Consider the following 16389-nt stretch of genomic DNA (forward strand, 5'->3'; position numbering starts at 1 on the left):
GGCTTCGGCGGTCGTCCGTCCCCCGGAGTACTAGCTGCCACCGATCTATGTTTCATGTTCGTTTGGTTTTGTTTTGATGTTGTACACCTGTGTCTTGTTAGTCCTCGTTAGTGTCCTATTTAGTTCTCGTTGTGTGTGTTTGTCTTTGTGTGTGATTGCTCTTCTGTTTTGTGTTGGAGCTACGTACTTCCCTCCAGTGTTTTGGAGAGGCTTTTCGCACATGTTAGTGCGCCGTTTGTTTGACGCCTGTGTGCGCCGTTATTTCGCCTTCGGGCTTATTGTGCTTATTTTCTACGTGAATATTGCACTAAAGTCTTTTGGACTGAGCTTCTGCGTCCTGCGCTTGATTCATGCACCACACCCACCTTCAGCACCCCTTGACAACTTTGTTGTCCTTAAGCCATTTTGCCACAACTTTGGAAGTACGCTTGGGGTCATTGTCCATTTGGAAGACCCATTTGCGACCAAGCTTTAACTTCCTGACTGATGTCTTGAGATGTTGCTTCAATATATCCACATAATTTTCCATCCTCATGATGCCATCTATTTTGTGAAGTGCACCAGTCCCTCCTGCAGCAAAGCACCCCCACAGCATGATGCTGCCACCCCCGTGCTTCATGGTTAGGATGGTGTTCTTGGGCTTGCAGGCAACCCCCTTTTTCCTCCAAACATAAAGATGGTCATTATGGCCAAACAGTTCTACATTTGTTTCATCAGACCAGAGGACATTTCTCCAAAAAGTACGATATTTTCCCCCATGTGCAGTTGTAAACCGTAGTCTGGCTTTTTTATGGCGGTTTTGGAGCAGTGGCTTCTTCCTTGGTGAGCGGCCTTTCAGGTTATGTCGATATAGTACTCGTTTTACTGTGTATATAGATACTTTTGTGCCTGTTTCCTCCAGCATCTTCACAAGGTCCTTTGCTGTTGTTCTGGGATTGATTTGCACTTTTCGCACCAAAGTACGCTCATTTCTAGGAGACAGAACGTGTCTCCTTCCTGAGCGGTATGACGGCTGCGTGGTCCCATGGTGTTTATACTTGCGTACTATTGTTTGTACAGATGAACGTGGTACCTTCAGGCGTTTGGAAATTGCTTCCAAGGATGAACCAGACTTGTGGAGGTCTACAATTTTTTTTCAGAGGTCTTGGCTGATTTCTTTTGATTTTCCCATGATGTCAAGCAAAGAGGAACTGAGTTTGAAGGTAGGCCTTGAAATACATCCACAGGCACACCTCCAATTGACTCAATTAGCCTATCAGAAGCTTCTAAAGCCATGACATCATTTTCTGGAATTTTCCAAGCTGTTAAAGGCACAGTCAACTTAGTGTATGTAAACTTCTGACCCACTGGAATTGTGATACAGTGAATTATAAGTGAAATAATCTGTCTGTAAACAATTGTTGGAAAAATTACTTGTGTCATGCACAAAGTAGATGTCCTAACCGACTTGCCAAAACTATAGTTTGTTAACAAGAAATTTGTGGAGTGGTTGAAAAATGAGTTTTAATGACTCCTACCTAAGTGTATGTAAACTTCTGACTTCAACTGTACACGCATGTGTGTTCTTCTATTTTATAGCCATTTTCACTCAACACATCCAGACACATCTTCAGCCACTCTGCACCTGCACTATGATACTGTATATATTGGAGGTTTGTAGTAAAGCCAGGTGTGCTTTGTCTCTATCAGCCAAACATGACTCAGCTCTCCTTCCTGTCCAGACTGTAGCTTCACACAGGCACGCACACACACTCCGGCTCACGCACACTCCTCCGTTCAGGTTTTAATTATCCAAAACCCTCTCTTCACCTTCAACCATCCCTCTCTCCTCTCCTCTCCTCTCTCCTCCCCTCCACTCTCTCCTCCCCAGCTCTGGGAGTGTACAGGGGGCAGGCTGAGGCGAGGGAAATAGATTCCAGAGTGCTCCCTGTGGAGAGGAGCAGCCTGTCGCCCCTGTCCTCTCCGATCCACTCCACTCCCATCCACTCCCAGCGTCCACGCTCAGCTCAGCTCCAGAGAGGCATGAAACATTTATGAACCCCACCTTCCTGTCCCTAGGCAAGGCCTGGCCACCGGCTGTGGCTCCCCCCACCACAACTGCCTCCTCTAACTGGGACCATGGAGACCATGCATGGGTAGCAGACAGCTAAGTTAGCATCGCACAGTGACGTCACCTTCACTGAGAGCAGTCAATACTCACTACATCTATGTGGACATCTGAGTTACATCACACTGATTCCAAATCATCAAGTTTTTACTCTCAATACAGGGGCATTGGTAGTGAGGGGAATAAAATATAGTGGACAGTGTAGCTAGGGTGTCTGTCATTGTGTTGTGGTTGTTTTCAGAGTGTGTTATATCATATGATCCTGATGATAGCTGCTGTCAGATGGTCTGCATGATCAATACGGCCTCAGTATGGCCTAACTGGAGATGGAGTGTGTCATAAACAAACCAAGTGATAAGTTATTCTCTCTCTCTCTCTCTCTCTCTCTCTCTCTCTCTCTCTCTCTCTCTCTCTCTCTCTCTCTCTCTCTCTCTCTGTCTCTCTCTCTCTGTCTCTCTCTCTCTCTCTCTGTCTCTCTCTCTCTCTCTGTCTCTCTCTCTCTCTCTCTCTCTCTGTCTCTCTCTCTCTCTCTCTCTCTCTCTCTCTCTCTCTCTCTCTCTCTCTCTCTCTCTCTCTCTCTCTCTCTCTCTCTCTCTCTCTCTCTCTCTCTCTCACTCACTCACTCACTCACTCACTCACTGAATATAAGCAGTTCAACATTCTCTCTGCCATTCTCAATCATAGCTGAAGTACTGTTGGATAATTGGGGAAAAGTGATGCAATCTCAAGAAGCTCCTATAGGATTTACATTTAACCGAAAAACATCTTGGACAATGTAATTCCGTCCAAAAGAAATGACATTTCTCCAAATAGCCCCCTTCAATCATACATTCCCCATTCAACCATTCACACTTTTCGCTGAACTTCGGTGTTCCAAAACATAAGGTTGCAAAGCTGTAGGATCCCTTATGGTTAAGAGGATGTTCCTTTGGTCCATTCCAATTAGGTGTTGCTATGGCTGAGCCAGCGCTGGAATGCATTGCTTATGTTTAGGTTATGGGGACAAGAACTGTTCCATTTTGCGTTCATCTCTTAATCAAGGTGCAAATGCTACTATCCACTGCCATTGAATTCCTCAAGTACAAGGGAAGGGAACCTCTTTCTGGTAGAAACCAGTTTCACAAAAGGCAGAGGATTTCCATTGCCCTGACACCTTGAATGCTTAGCCATAACCCCTCTGAGACCCCTGCTCATTTGGAGAGTGGAGGAGTACCCCCCAACTTAATTAAAGCACTGCACACGTTACAATAGCTCTCAAGGGGCAGGTTGCCCATGATGCAGACAGACCCAGTGATACCACATTATTACTGCGCACAGACCATGATAAATTAGACTATTCATTTCACTCCATATCAGGTTAAAATACTTAAGCAGACATAGGCTTTAAGCAACATTCAATTACATCTCAATCGACTACTAAAATAATGTAACACATTTCTTTATCACCTAGCGAGTACAGAGGACTCCGGAGCATTTTCGGTTGAGAGCGTGTCTGGTGAGAGGCGGGTCGCTTGGTTGGAACGCTTCCCTTCACTGGCTGCTGCTCTGCTCTCTTGCACCTCCAGAGAAAGGCGGGGTGAGTCTATCCCAAGCCCTGTCTAAAAACGGACTCATTCGAACATCTGGGAGTGAAAAAAACTCCTGGGCTGGAGCAAAGGCTGTTCAGAGGGAAACGCATGTTGTCAAGCCCAGCAGTGTTGAACCTTGAACAAACTAATATCTGAGGCCATTACGCACGGAGTTTAGATACAGGAGTGACTGAGTCTTTCACGTTTATGACAATTTAGTATCATAACTTATAAAAATACAGTGCTACAATAATTTAGAATATAAATATTCGTTTGTTACAGAAGTGAATTGCAACATTTCCCAAACTCAAAGATCTATCGACAATCAAAAGGACATTTCCAAGGAACCATGAAGGAATTATCATCTTTCTGCCACAGGATGATCCTGGTTGCTCTACTTCTAACTGTCTCAGCTACCAAGATGAACGTACCACGACTCAGACTTTCATACAAAGGTAAAATACAATAAATTATGTAGGCCTATTAATAAATGCATTTGATCACATGTATTTTTTCTGGTCAGGCCTAGGCTATATTGATTTATTTTTTAAATGTTCAAATGTTTTATTATTTCAACGTCTTAAACCCTGTTTGGAGGGAAATTATGGGGAATAATTCAGTTATGTATTTGTTCATTAGGCTACTCATATTAAACTATGTCGCATCGTTTGAAAATAGGTTTTGACAGAGTGCGCACAAGATGTTTGAACATGTTCTGTACAATTATTTGAACAAGTTCATTAGGCGTGTATGTGAATTATAGGCTACTGCTTTTTATCCATTATGAGGGTACCCACTCCCGTGTAAGCACTCATCTAAAGAATGTTGGCCAGTGTGTGTGTGTGTGTGTGTCTTCGACAACACACATCACAGGTGTGAGTGCTCCCCACAGTGCAGATTCAAGCGCCATCAACTGTGGGCAACAGCGGGAATTTCAGAGGTCTCTGAATTTCTTAGAAACCCTCCGAAAGTACATGTGTAGCTATTATAGACCTATTATAGAACTATATAATAATGTTGTATTATTATCTAGGCCTACAACATTTTTTTTACAATATTGTCAAATACACAAGGACTTATGTTCTATTGAACTGAACATTAGGCTGCATGTGTTCACATTAACGAAAAACATGACGCATGTTTTAGGCCTTTAAGTCTAGGCAGCTCATACTATATTTCTTATTTTCAAATAATATTTCGATTAAATGTAACTCAATAGTATATAGCATATAATTTCATAAACACTAATACATTTAATTGCCTTTATCCCATTGTGTCTGCATGTCAAGCATACCCCTACAATATACTATTTGCAACACACTTGTATCGCACATGTTTGATATCATTTGGGTGAGTTAAATATTTTCAGTCGCACTGGTGTCTTGGAGGGTCTTGTCAAGGTGGGAAATGATTGTGTAAATATGGTTGATTGTGGGCTACTGTATGCAGCTAGCGGTTAGTCGAAGCCCCACATTTAGTTTGTTGCTTTTAACTTAACTTGGATAGATCGCATACCTTTGTCCCTGAAGGGCTTTTTCTGTATTTTCACCTCCTCGCATTCGGGCACACCTTGGCGCGCAACAAGTTTATTCAATTCCTGCGCCGCAATTACGTTTTATAGAGCGCGCGGTGCACGGCTGTTCCACACGGAAACCGGTAGTCTTTGTCTCTGCAAACTCAACTATGAAAATATATGAATTAGTCATTTATTGTCTCGCAACCATTTTCATTCAACTACTGTTTTATCTGTGACTCATAGTTTACAGCGGGAGAACGGTGGGACTTCATCAACCTCACAAGGTTAGACATTTGTAACCGTGTCAGATTACGGTCGTAAATGCCTTGAATGTGTGGTAGCCTACCCCTGAGTAGCCTTTTCCACTTATGACTTAGGCTGCCTGTATCGAGAGGTGCTTGGCTTGGCTGGACCATAGTGTTGGAATTCCCTGGTCACTGTTCACAAACATGGCCCTTCCCCAGTCCAAGTGAGTCTGCAATTATTAGTGATAAAAATCAAAAAGGATTCCCTTCTGTTGGAGTCGATGTTTTCATTAGAAAATAATAACTCAAATATTTTCCATATCCTGTTGCTGGAAAAATGGCACATCGAACTGGCTTGCAAATTTCCTCGGTATTGACCAACATCTTGACCATAGAGTTCAGTTAGTTTCCCCTGTTCAGATCCCGCTATATAGCCCAGAGGCATCATCCTTCCCTAGGGCTTTAGAGGTCATTTAGAAACAGGAAAAATTGTCATTATCTCATTTAATCAATTAGTAGGAGTTAAAGCAGGAAGGGGCACCGAGCAGCCCCACTTCCTCTAAATCACCACTACCACTCCTGCCCTCCATCCATTACACCCCTCCATCCCTTCATCCCAACCCCTCCACTCCTTCACTCAAAGATAATCATCAGTCCGTTATGCCTACAATCGGTCCCTCTGACCAGAGACCCCCCTCTCCCCCATACCCCTCCCCTCCCGTCTGCTCACCCTCCCTCTCCCTCTCCCTCTCCCTCTCCCTCTCTTGGGGGTATTGGTTAATGGTTGATCCCAGGTATGGTGGTGCTCTTGCCTCTTGCCTCCTGCCTCCTGCCTCCTGCCTCCTGCCTCCTGCTCTGTGTGTCAGACTGGATGGATGGTCAGTGAGGGAGCAGACTGTGTTTGTGATGGGAAGTGGGGAACAGCCCCTGAACCCCTGGCAGTGGGCTCGTAAAGTGTGTCTGGGGCTCCAGGGTTGGGGGTCTGGGGGCCGGGTGTGTGCAGGGGGTCTCAGGGGGTGTCATCGTAGCCCCAGGTCTTTTCTCTGCGTTGCTGGTGAGTGTTTGTAGATGGAGCCCCCATCCCTCTGTCTCCTCACCTCCCACCATGTCCCCCTCCTCCCCCCCCTCCCCCTCCCCCTCCCCATCAATCATATGCAGACCTTAGGAGGGTAAACATGCCTGGGCAGTGGACACACTACTCACAAACACACACACGCATGTATGCACGCAAGCACGCACACTTCTCTCTCTTGCTCACATGTACACAAACACAAATACACAGACAAAAACACAGCTCATCATCATCACCCATTTTGAAAGTGCTGCAGATGGAGGAGCTGCTTGAATGCGTGAGTTTGTTTTTACAGTGTTGCCCAGATGTTGTTCGAGGGGGGATTTAGAAGTATCTTTCTCTCTCTCTCTCTCTCTCTCTCTCTCTCTCTCTCTCTCTCTCTCTCTCTCTCTCTCTCTCTCTCTCTCTCTCTCTCTCTCTCTCTCTCTCTCTCTCTCTCTCTCTCACTCTCTCTCTCTCCTTAAGTGCTCCCAGGTTTCTGGAAGAAAAAACAAAAGGCAGAAAAAAGGGTCTCAGAAACCGGGCCAGTTGGCTCATCACACCAATGAACAGTATACTGTACAGCTCTGAGAAATTGGAGCGAGCGAGTGAAATACGGAGTGAAAACTTTTGGTTGTATGACACGGATTGACAGAATTGGGTTGGACTATAGCTCCGGCTGGCATTGCCCCTCAGCTCAACTCCAGTTGTTATGGAATCACTTTAGGAAATCAGAAGCTCAAGAAAGTCTGAGGAGATGTTCTAGATTGTCTACCATTGACTGGTGGATTGTTCGAGAATGTTTGTCAACAATATCTGTCAGTTCCATTATCTCCAAAAACAAGATGGCTACCTTGCTGCTGCTATGCAGGGATGGTGACAGTGGCTGGTACAGTGCATTCGGAAAGTATTCAGACTCCTTCACTTTTTCCACATTTTGTTACGTTACAGCCTTATTCTAAAATGGATTTTAAAAAATGTTTTTTTCATCCATCTACACACAATACCCCACAATGACAAAGCAAAACAGGTTTTTAGAAACTTTTGCAAATGTATTAAAAAAACAAAAACAGAAATACCTTATTTACATAAGTATTCAGACCCTTTGCTATTATACTCGAAATTGAGCTCAGGTGCATCTTGTTCCCATTGATCATCCTTGAAATGTTTCTACAACTTGATTGGAGTCCACCTGTGGTAAATTCAATTGATTGGACATGATTTGGAAAGGCACACACCTGTCTATATATGGTCCCACAGTTGACAGTGCTTGTCAGAGCAAAAACCAAGCCATGAGGTCGAAGGAATTGTCCGTAGAGCTCAGAGACAGGATCGTGTCGAGGCACAGATCCGGGGGCTACCAAAACATTTCTGCAGCATTGAAGGTCCCCAAGAACATAGTGGCCTCCATTATTAAATGAAAGAAGTTTGGAACCACCAAGACTCTTCCTAGAGCTGGCCGCCCGGCCAAACTGAGCAATCGGGGGATAAGGGCCTTGGTCAGGGAGGTGACCAAGAACCCGATGGTCACTCTGACAGAGCTCCAGAGTTCCTCTGTGGAGATGGGATAACCTTCCAGAAGGACAACCATCTCTGCAGCACTCCACCAATCAGGCTTTTATGGTGGAGTGGCCAGACGGAAGCCACTCCTCAGTAAAAGGTACATGACGGCCTGCTTGGAGTTTGCCAAAAGGCACCTAAAGGACTCTCAGACCATGAGAAACAAGATTCTCTGGTCTTTTGAAACCAAGATTGAACTCTTTGGCCTGAATGCCAAGCGTCACATCTGAAGGAAACCTGGCACCGCTCATCACCTGGCCAATACCATCCCTACGGTGAAGCACGGTGGGGGCAGCATCGTGCTGTGGAGTGGTTTTTCAGTGGCAGGGACTGGGAGACTAGTCAGGATCGAGGGAAAGATGAACGGAACAAAGTACAGAGAGATCCTTGATAAAAACCTGCTCCAGAGTGCTCAGGACCTCAGACTGGGGTGAGGGTTCACCTTCCAACAGGACAACGACCCTAAGCACACAGCCAAGACAACGCAGGAGTGGCTTCGGGACAAGTCTCTGAATATACTTGAATGGCCCAGCCAGAGCCCGGACTTGAACCCGATCTAACATCTCTGGAGAGACCTGAAAGTAGCTGTGCAGCGACACTCCCCATCCAACATGGCAGAGAGGATCTGCAGAGAAGAATGGGAGAAACACCCCAAATACAGGTGTGCCAAGCTTGTAGTGTCATACCCAAGAAGACTCGAAGCTGTAATCGCTGCCAAAGGTGCTACAACAAAGTACTGAGTAATACTTATATAAATGTGATATTTCAGTTTTGGATTTTTAATAAGTTTGCAAAAATGTCTAAAAACCTGTTTTTGCTTTGTCATTATGGGGTATAGTGTGTAGATTGATGAGGAAAATCCATTTTAGAATAAGGCTGTAACATAACAAAATGTGAAAAAGTGAAGGGGTCTGAATACTTTCCGAATGCACTGTAGCTAGCTGCCGACGCTCAACACCTCAGAGCTGTCATCTCTGCTGTTATCACACTCTGTGGCGTTCTCACACATGTGTGTGTCTGGTGTCTGAGCCCTGCTGAAGTGTCACTGTGTCATCACAGTGTCTGCTTCTTTAATGCCTAAACTTAACCATGGAGTTGTTTTTGTTTTAAACCTATCCCAAACCTTAACCCTTAACTGTTCGGAATTAATGCCTAAACTTAACCATCGAAATGTGATGTTTATGGACATAAATTGGATTCTGCAGTGAGACTGTGAGAGGTTGTTGCCCAGACAACAACACCGCAAGATCACACAGCACCGACGGAGGAGAGGAGAGAGGGAGAGGAACACACGAGAGGTGTGAGAGAGAAGAGTGGGAGGCTGGGAAATGAAAGAGAGAGAAAAAGTAGAGAAAGGGACTTATTATTTGTTCCACTTGTCAGACCTATGGGAACTCTCTGGACTTTGGCAAACCTGATGTGTGTTTCTTTATGACTATAAAGGAAATTAGATTGAAGTGAAGTTGAGGATAAATTATTTCTTGGCAGGACAGATCATTTGAAGTGGAACTAGAGTTTTTTTTAATGCCCCATCAAGTCAAAGTGAAAACAGGTGGGGCTATGAACCCTACCCACCTAGATGCAACCACTCCTCAGACCTACCAGCCCCCCCCCCCTCAGCCCCCCATCAAGTCAAAGTGAAAACAGGTGAGGCTATGAACCCTACCCACCTAGATGCAACCACTCCTCAGACCCCCCCAGCCCCACCCCTCAACCCCCTCAGACCCCCCACCACCCCGCTGTGGATTACACAGCCATGAACAATGTATCATTGTGTTTGTAGCGTTGGCTATAACTGGGTGCTATCCACTGCCTCTAATTAGATAATAAGGCCTGGCAACGTGCCTCTCTCTCCCCGTCTCCCCATAGTGTCACATCTGGTAGGGGTCTGGGCTTTCCATCCCGTGACAACCAGGCACCGTATTGAGTGGAGATTAATCTGATGTTGAGATGCTTTCAGATTTGGTGTTCAGATTTGGTTCTGATAAACTACAGTTACTGTATTGTGTTGGTCTGTCCAAGTCACTAAAGGCTAACTCTGGCTTTTCCATGCCTTTGGCCATTCTGTTTGGAGTCATGTTCATCTGGTTCATATCACTTAAACACACACAACACAGGCACACACACACACACACACACACACACACACACACACACACACACACACACACACACACACACACACACACACACACACACACACACACACACACACACACACACACACACACACACACACACACACACACACACACACACACACACACACACACACACACACACACACACACACACACACACACACACACACACACACACACACAAACACACACACAGTGATTAATCTCTTGGTCTGTTTCTTTAACCCCTCCGTAGATCATTGTCTGGGGAACCATTAGGGTCCAGCTGAGCCGCAGCATGAAACAGGCTAAAGCAGAAGCACTGAGAGCAGCAGGGTCAGTGTGGCAGGCCTGGCTCTACAGGAGGAGTGTGTGTGTGTTAAGGAAATGTTAGAGCAAAGAGAGGGATTGATGGAGGCATGGATGGAGAGGAGGGTGAAATAATGATGGAACGAGGATAAAAGGAGGTAATGGTGGAACAGAGATGAACGGATGAAAGGGAGGGAAGGAATGGCTCAGAGAATGGCACCTGAAGGGTCAGACACAGAGTCAGCAGACAGGGTTGAGGGTTCGAGGCCTAACAAAGTATCATTGATCATCTGTCATGTAGATTAGTGCTCCCCTGTCCACAGGAGGGCTAGCAGTGTGTGTGTGTTTTAGTCCGAGAGAGAGAGTGTCTATGCAAGTCTGTTTATCCATATACACATGATACAGCACAAGTCTCTGTGTGTCTGTATATTTCATTGTTTCTGTGTGTGTGTGTGTGAGTCTGTGTGTGTCTGTGTGTGTATATATGTCAGTATAAATATGTCACTCTTTTTAAGTGTATTTGTGTTTTCATCTCCAGGGCTCAGTTCTGTCTGACCAGCGTGTCTAAGTGAGCTCTTGACAGTGCATTGTGTGAAGCGCTAGCCAAAATAAACCCCAGTGTCCGGAGAAATGGCACCGCTGTTCATACGTGGAACAAATTACACAAATGGCTGCAGTCCAGGGGGTTAAATCTATTTATCTGAACTATTCCCACAATCCCACCCCATCCCCCTGTTCTCTACCTCCTTTTGTCTTCAAGTGGTTTCATTTCATAATGGGGACAGCCGTGCCGTGAGTTGTTGTGGCAGTGCCCCATAATGTGTCATCTTAAAAATGTTGGATGCCAGGAGTTTGAAGTGGGCTGTCTTTTCATCATAAAAGGATCTCCCTCCCCTAGGCTTGGGTAAACAGCTCAGACCTCTGCTGTATAGTTCACTGGAGAGAGAGAGAGAGAGAGAGAGAGAGAGAACTGTGGTCCTGCTTGGCCCATAGCACGGGCAAAGAAAGAGAGAAAAAAGTATATGATTTGAGGAAGAGGGAGGAGTATTTATTTTAGGGTTTGAAAAGCTATACCTAAAGCAATACGTGCTCTCATAGCTACTCTATTAGGGGTGAGTGGGGTTTGTATATTTTCTGACTGCTGGTGGGCTTGGCCCTTGCTGCCTGCCGGTGGCAAGCTGGCCCGGTGAGAGAGTTAGTGAGCGGGGCTACAGTTTCAACTGGGGCTGCATGGCCGTGGACCTAGGGGTCCCATGGGGCTCGGGAACTGGGGGTTGTGGTATTGACAGGAATGTCTAAATGCTAGGGGGCCCTGTACGTGAACACAGGTCTTTCCCCTCCCCCTTCCCCCACAATAGTACTGTAATCACACTGATTGGACGTCACATCTACTGTAATTCTCTGATTCTCTGATTTCTCCTATTGGCTGATGTTCAGTGCAGTGAACACAGGAAGCGGAGAATGTTATTCTTCCCTTTTGGCAAATGAGACAACAGAGGATTTGGTGGAAGGAAGGTCCTGCGTTCTCCCTGGGTTGGTCTGGGTGAGAGGCTACGTGTCGGTGTAATGTTGGGTGTTGTTGGAATGAAGAATGAACTTGAGATCGTGTCAGAATGTTGTTTGTGTTAGTGTAACGTGGGTGTATCCATGTGTCTACCCGTGTCATTGCACTAGATATCCATTGCTGGTGAGTCTGGCTGTGGGCCAGTTAAAGGTGAGCAGGAGAAAGCCTGGGGTGATGGGAACTCCCTCTTAGAGCGTTCACAGCACAGGGGGAAGACAGTCCGTGTCGCTCAAAGTGATGTGAGCTGCAATGAACAATCCACCCACCCCCGCTGTCAGCTGCACTGGCTCAGCAATCAATTAGTTCCACCCAGGAGCTGCTGACAGGAAGTGCCAAGAGCAACAGCGCCCGCTGCACATTCTATATTTATTACAGGGAACACACGCACATCCACACACACACACACACGTACTGCGCTCATTACCTCAGCACTCCCGGCGATTCCATAGGCCGCAGTTAACTGATACCTGAGCCAATGCTTCATACAGACGGTGTGTGTGTGTACACTTGTGTGTGTCCATCCCTGCATGAGTGTGTGTGTATATGCGTTTGTTAATTATGAGAGTGCTTCAACATGGGGTGCTGCCTGCCTGCCAATGATAGGGAGAGCCAGCTGGTACAGGCCAGGGAGACTGCCTGCCTGCCACTGATAGGGAGGGCCAGCTGGTACAGGCCAGGGAGACTGCCTGCCTGCCACTGATAGGGAGAGCCAGCTGGTACAGGCCAGGGAGACTGCCTGCCTGCCACTGATAGGGAGAGCCAGCTGGTACAGGCCAGGGAGACTGCCTGCCTGCCACTGATAGGGAGAGCCTGCTGGTACAGGCCAGGAGACTGCCTGCCTGCCACTGATAGGGAGAGCCAGCTGGTACAGGCCAGGAGACTGCCTGCCTGCCACTGATAGGGAGAGCCAGCTGGTACAGGCCAGGGAGACTGCCTGCCTGCCACTGATAGGGAGAGCCAGCTGGTACAGGCCAGGGAGACTGCCTGCCTGCCACTGATAGGGAGGGCCAGCTGGTACAGGCCAGGGAGACTGCCTGCCTGCCACTGATTGGGAGACCCAGCTGGTACAGGCCAGGGAGACTGCCTGCCTGCTAGTGTTTACGTGGGTAATTTCTTCATTACAGAGAGCAGGAGGTAGATTCTCAGCTGGGTTTGGCAGGAATAGACTAGACTGGCCCTTCCAGGACCCCACTAGACCCTCCAGAAGTGGCCTGGTTCTGGTTCTTCTGACCCACCTTGTTGGGAAGCACTAGAACGTTAGACTGACGATAGACCACTTCATTGGGACGTATCATCAAGTCCCTGTCCCATTTCACGGCCCTCCATACTAGCCGTTTACACTTCAGCGCTAATTGCCAGGTTTAGGGTATTTTATGAGCACTGTGTATGAGCCAGCAGGGCTTGGACTGGGTTTGGAGTGAAACCTCAATCCACTGTGAAGGTTTAGTGAGTTGGCTGTCCTTTTGACAAGGGGGTTGATTGGGGTCTGGGATGCTGAAGTCACCCTCTCCACCCCTCTCTCCCTTCTCTCCCCTGGCCTGTTGGTTGGCTCTGTGGGGGAATCGTATGACCCTGTTCAGATAGGCGTCCTGAGACGACCAATAAGAGAGAGGTTCGAGGATGTGTGTGTGTGTGTGTGTGTGTGCGCGCGTGTGCGCTTGTGTGTTTGTGTGTGCCTGTATGTGCCAGTGGATCCCTTCTGACAGAGCCCTGGCAGTGGTTTGAAGAAGGGACTTAATCAGTGTTAACCTCAGAGCCCACAGGGCCAACTTCTGTCTCCACTGAGGACCTTTACAACACAGAGGTCAAACATTCATTATGTGAGGTCATAGACATAGAATGACTAGAGTGTGTTTTTAAGAAGCAAAAAAACAAGCTTAGGAGTTGAGGACAGGTCCAATACAAGGTCTATACACATGACTCTCCCTGTCAAACAGACAAACAGGCACTCACACAAATGCAGTATAGAGTTTCTCGGTGTAATGCCATAGAGAAGACCACAGTAAAGCCAGGCCACCACCAGTGGTCAGAGTAATCCAGAGTGTTGTGTGTCCCCAGCCAAGACAAACACCTGACTTCTGTCCCATAGACACACTGATACCTTATAGACCCCATACAGATTCACAGTCTCCATACACAGTGTATAATCTAATTAGCAAAGAGCAGCTAGGGGGATGAAATATAGCACATGCTGTTCTGCTTACGTGTGTGTGTGCCTGCTTACTTGTGTGTGTGATTCTGCGGTCTTCTATATATGACAGGCCCGGAGATGGCAGTGGACATGTGGACAGGAAATACAGGGCTTTCCTGTGTCAGGGGCATCTGTTGTGGGGCAGGTGGACACAGATAATGGTGGCAGTCCTGCCAAGTGGGTCCCCTGCGGGTCCAGTCACAAAGGAGTCTGAACAGTGGAGGAGATGGGGAGGGAGTGGGAGAAGATGGAGGAGGAGATAAAATGGTTGATTTGTGTGTAGACTCAGATTCCTGGCATTTTTGGCACACAGTAATAATATACAGCAGCGCTAATACAAGGAACACTGGTCTGAGTCTTTTAATGGGTGTAATGAATGACTCTCTCTCTCTCTCTGTGTGTGTGTGTGTGTGTGTGTGTGTGTGTGTGTCGTTCTCTGCGGTGTGTGTGTGTTATCTGTGGTGTGTGTGTGTGTGTGTACTCACCGCCAGGTGTGTGAAGACAGAGAAGGTGTGTGTGTGTGTCTATCTGCCTGTCAGATGGAGGAGATAGGGGGAGAGAGGTGTGGGAGAGCTGTAGCGATGAGAGGTATGACATTGGGACAAGGAGAGAGAAGGGATGGAACTGTACCATGAAGAACGAGTGAAGGAGAGAAGAGAGAGTGAAGGGATGGGAGTGTTTCGCCATGCCAAAGTCTGGTGTGCATGGTGTGGCCCCAGGGGTCTAATGGGCCTCAGATGTGCCCTCCTCCGCCCCTCAACCCCTCAACCCCTCATCCATCGCCCTGAGCTCAGAATAACACTCCTCCAGCCACTAGTAAACACACTAACCACTAACACTGCTTGGCCCGGGGCTCAATTTGTTCTCTGTAGAAGATACAATCAAATACGAGAGCCTTGAGCGCTCCTTCACACGCATACTATTCACCAGCTTCCTCTCTCTCTCCCTTTCGCTCTCTCTCTCTCTCTCTTCGCCTTAGTCTCTCCTTCTCACACTCTTCAAATCATTGTTTTTCTGTCTAAGCACTAAAATAATACAGCAAGATTGGGGTTATTTTTATGAGAAAATCCATCCATCAGTAAATATCTTTACATACACAGCTGTATGGATGATGGATGTAGGATGGAAATGTTGGAATGTAAGCTATGTGGCTTAGGTTTTCAGAGGATCTGTATTGAATACAATGTCACAGTAAGATAATACGGTGTGTGTGATTGGATGTTATGGTTACAAGACCAAGAATGTGGAAAATGCATGTTGAAGGTTTTGGGGTTGTTGTCCAAGTCCTGGTTGTCCAAGTTGGTCAGAGGTTTTCTTCATCCCCGATCAAAGCTCTTGTGGCTGGGGGCACTGTGCACCACTAAGGTAGCATTGTCTGGGTCAATGGTGGTGTGGTTAGCACACAGACAGATGGTCTGGGTTGGTCTGAGTTGGTCTGGGTTAGTCTGGGTTCTTCTGGGTTAGTCTGGGTTAGTATGGGTTGTTTTGGGTTAGTCTGGGTTAGTCTGGGTTGGTCTGGGTTAGTCTGGGTTGATCTGGGTTGGTCTGGGTTGGTCTGAGTTAGTCTGGGTTAGTCTGGGTTGGTCTGGGTTAGTCTGGGTTAGTCTGGGTTGGTCTGGGTTTATCTGGGTTGGTCTGGGTTGGTCTGGGTTGGTCTCAGTTAGTCTGGGTTGGTCTGGGTCGGTCTGGGTCAGTCTGGGTCGGTCTGGGTTGTCCTAGTGTCTTATACTCTCATGCAGGGTCAATATTATCCCAGGGCTCAGGTGTCAGCTCTGAGGACCATCCAGACAGGGAGCTGGACACACACGCACACACACATGCACACGCATGCACGCACACACACACACACAAACAAGCCTATTACGGGGCATTAGCCTGTGGGGTGCCAGTATTGCGCGGCCGTAGGAAGGACTCAGACGAGATGTTTACACTCTTAATCCACAGGACAAACACACAGGAAGACTGAAGAGGAGGGGAGAGGAGGAGAAAATAGGGAAAGACAGGGAAAGAACCCTCTATAGACCCCGACCGCCCTGACCCCCTCCTCCCCTCCTCTCTCTCCAGTCTCCAGCCACTGTGTTTGGTTCCCAAGCCCCAGACCCACAGAGTGACCCCTTTCTCTCTCTGTTTATTTGTGTCTGCGGGACACCGCAATGGG

At 47.2% G+C, this 16389-nt stretch overlaps 1 protein-coding gene and 1 long non-coding RNA gene across 2 annotated transcripts in view; one reads left to right on the forward strand and one right to left on the reverse strand.

Annotated features, from left to right (window-relative positions):
- The window catches only part of LOC121538144, a 103961-nt gene that overhangs the window by 34291 nt on the left and 53281 nt on the right, over nt 1-16389 (reverse strand). The window lies entirely within an intron of this gene.
- The window catches only part of sema3bl (sema domain, immunoglobulin domain (Ig), short basic domain, secreted, (semaphorin) 3bl), a 53867-nt gene continuing 41191 nt past the window's right edge, over nt 3714-16389 (forward strand). The window contains exon 1 of the mRNA XM_041845934.2: nt 3714-4130. Within this exon, the coding sequence (XP_041701868.1) occupies nt 4025-4130 (106 nt within the window). The 5' untranslated portion in view covers nt 3714-4024. The remainder of the gene's footprint in view (nt 4131-16389) is intronic.

This window comes from Coregonus clupeaformis, chromosome 24, assembly GCF_020615455.1.
Source record: "Coregonus clupeaformis isolate EN_2021a chromosome 24, ASM2061545v1, whole genome shotgun sequence".
NCBI lineage: Eukaryota > Metazoa > Chordata > Actinopteri > Salmoniformes > Salmonidae > Coregonus > Coregonus clupeaformis.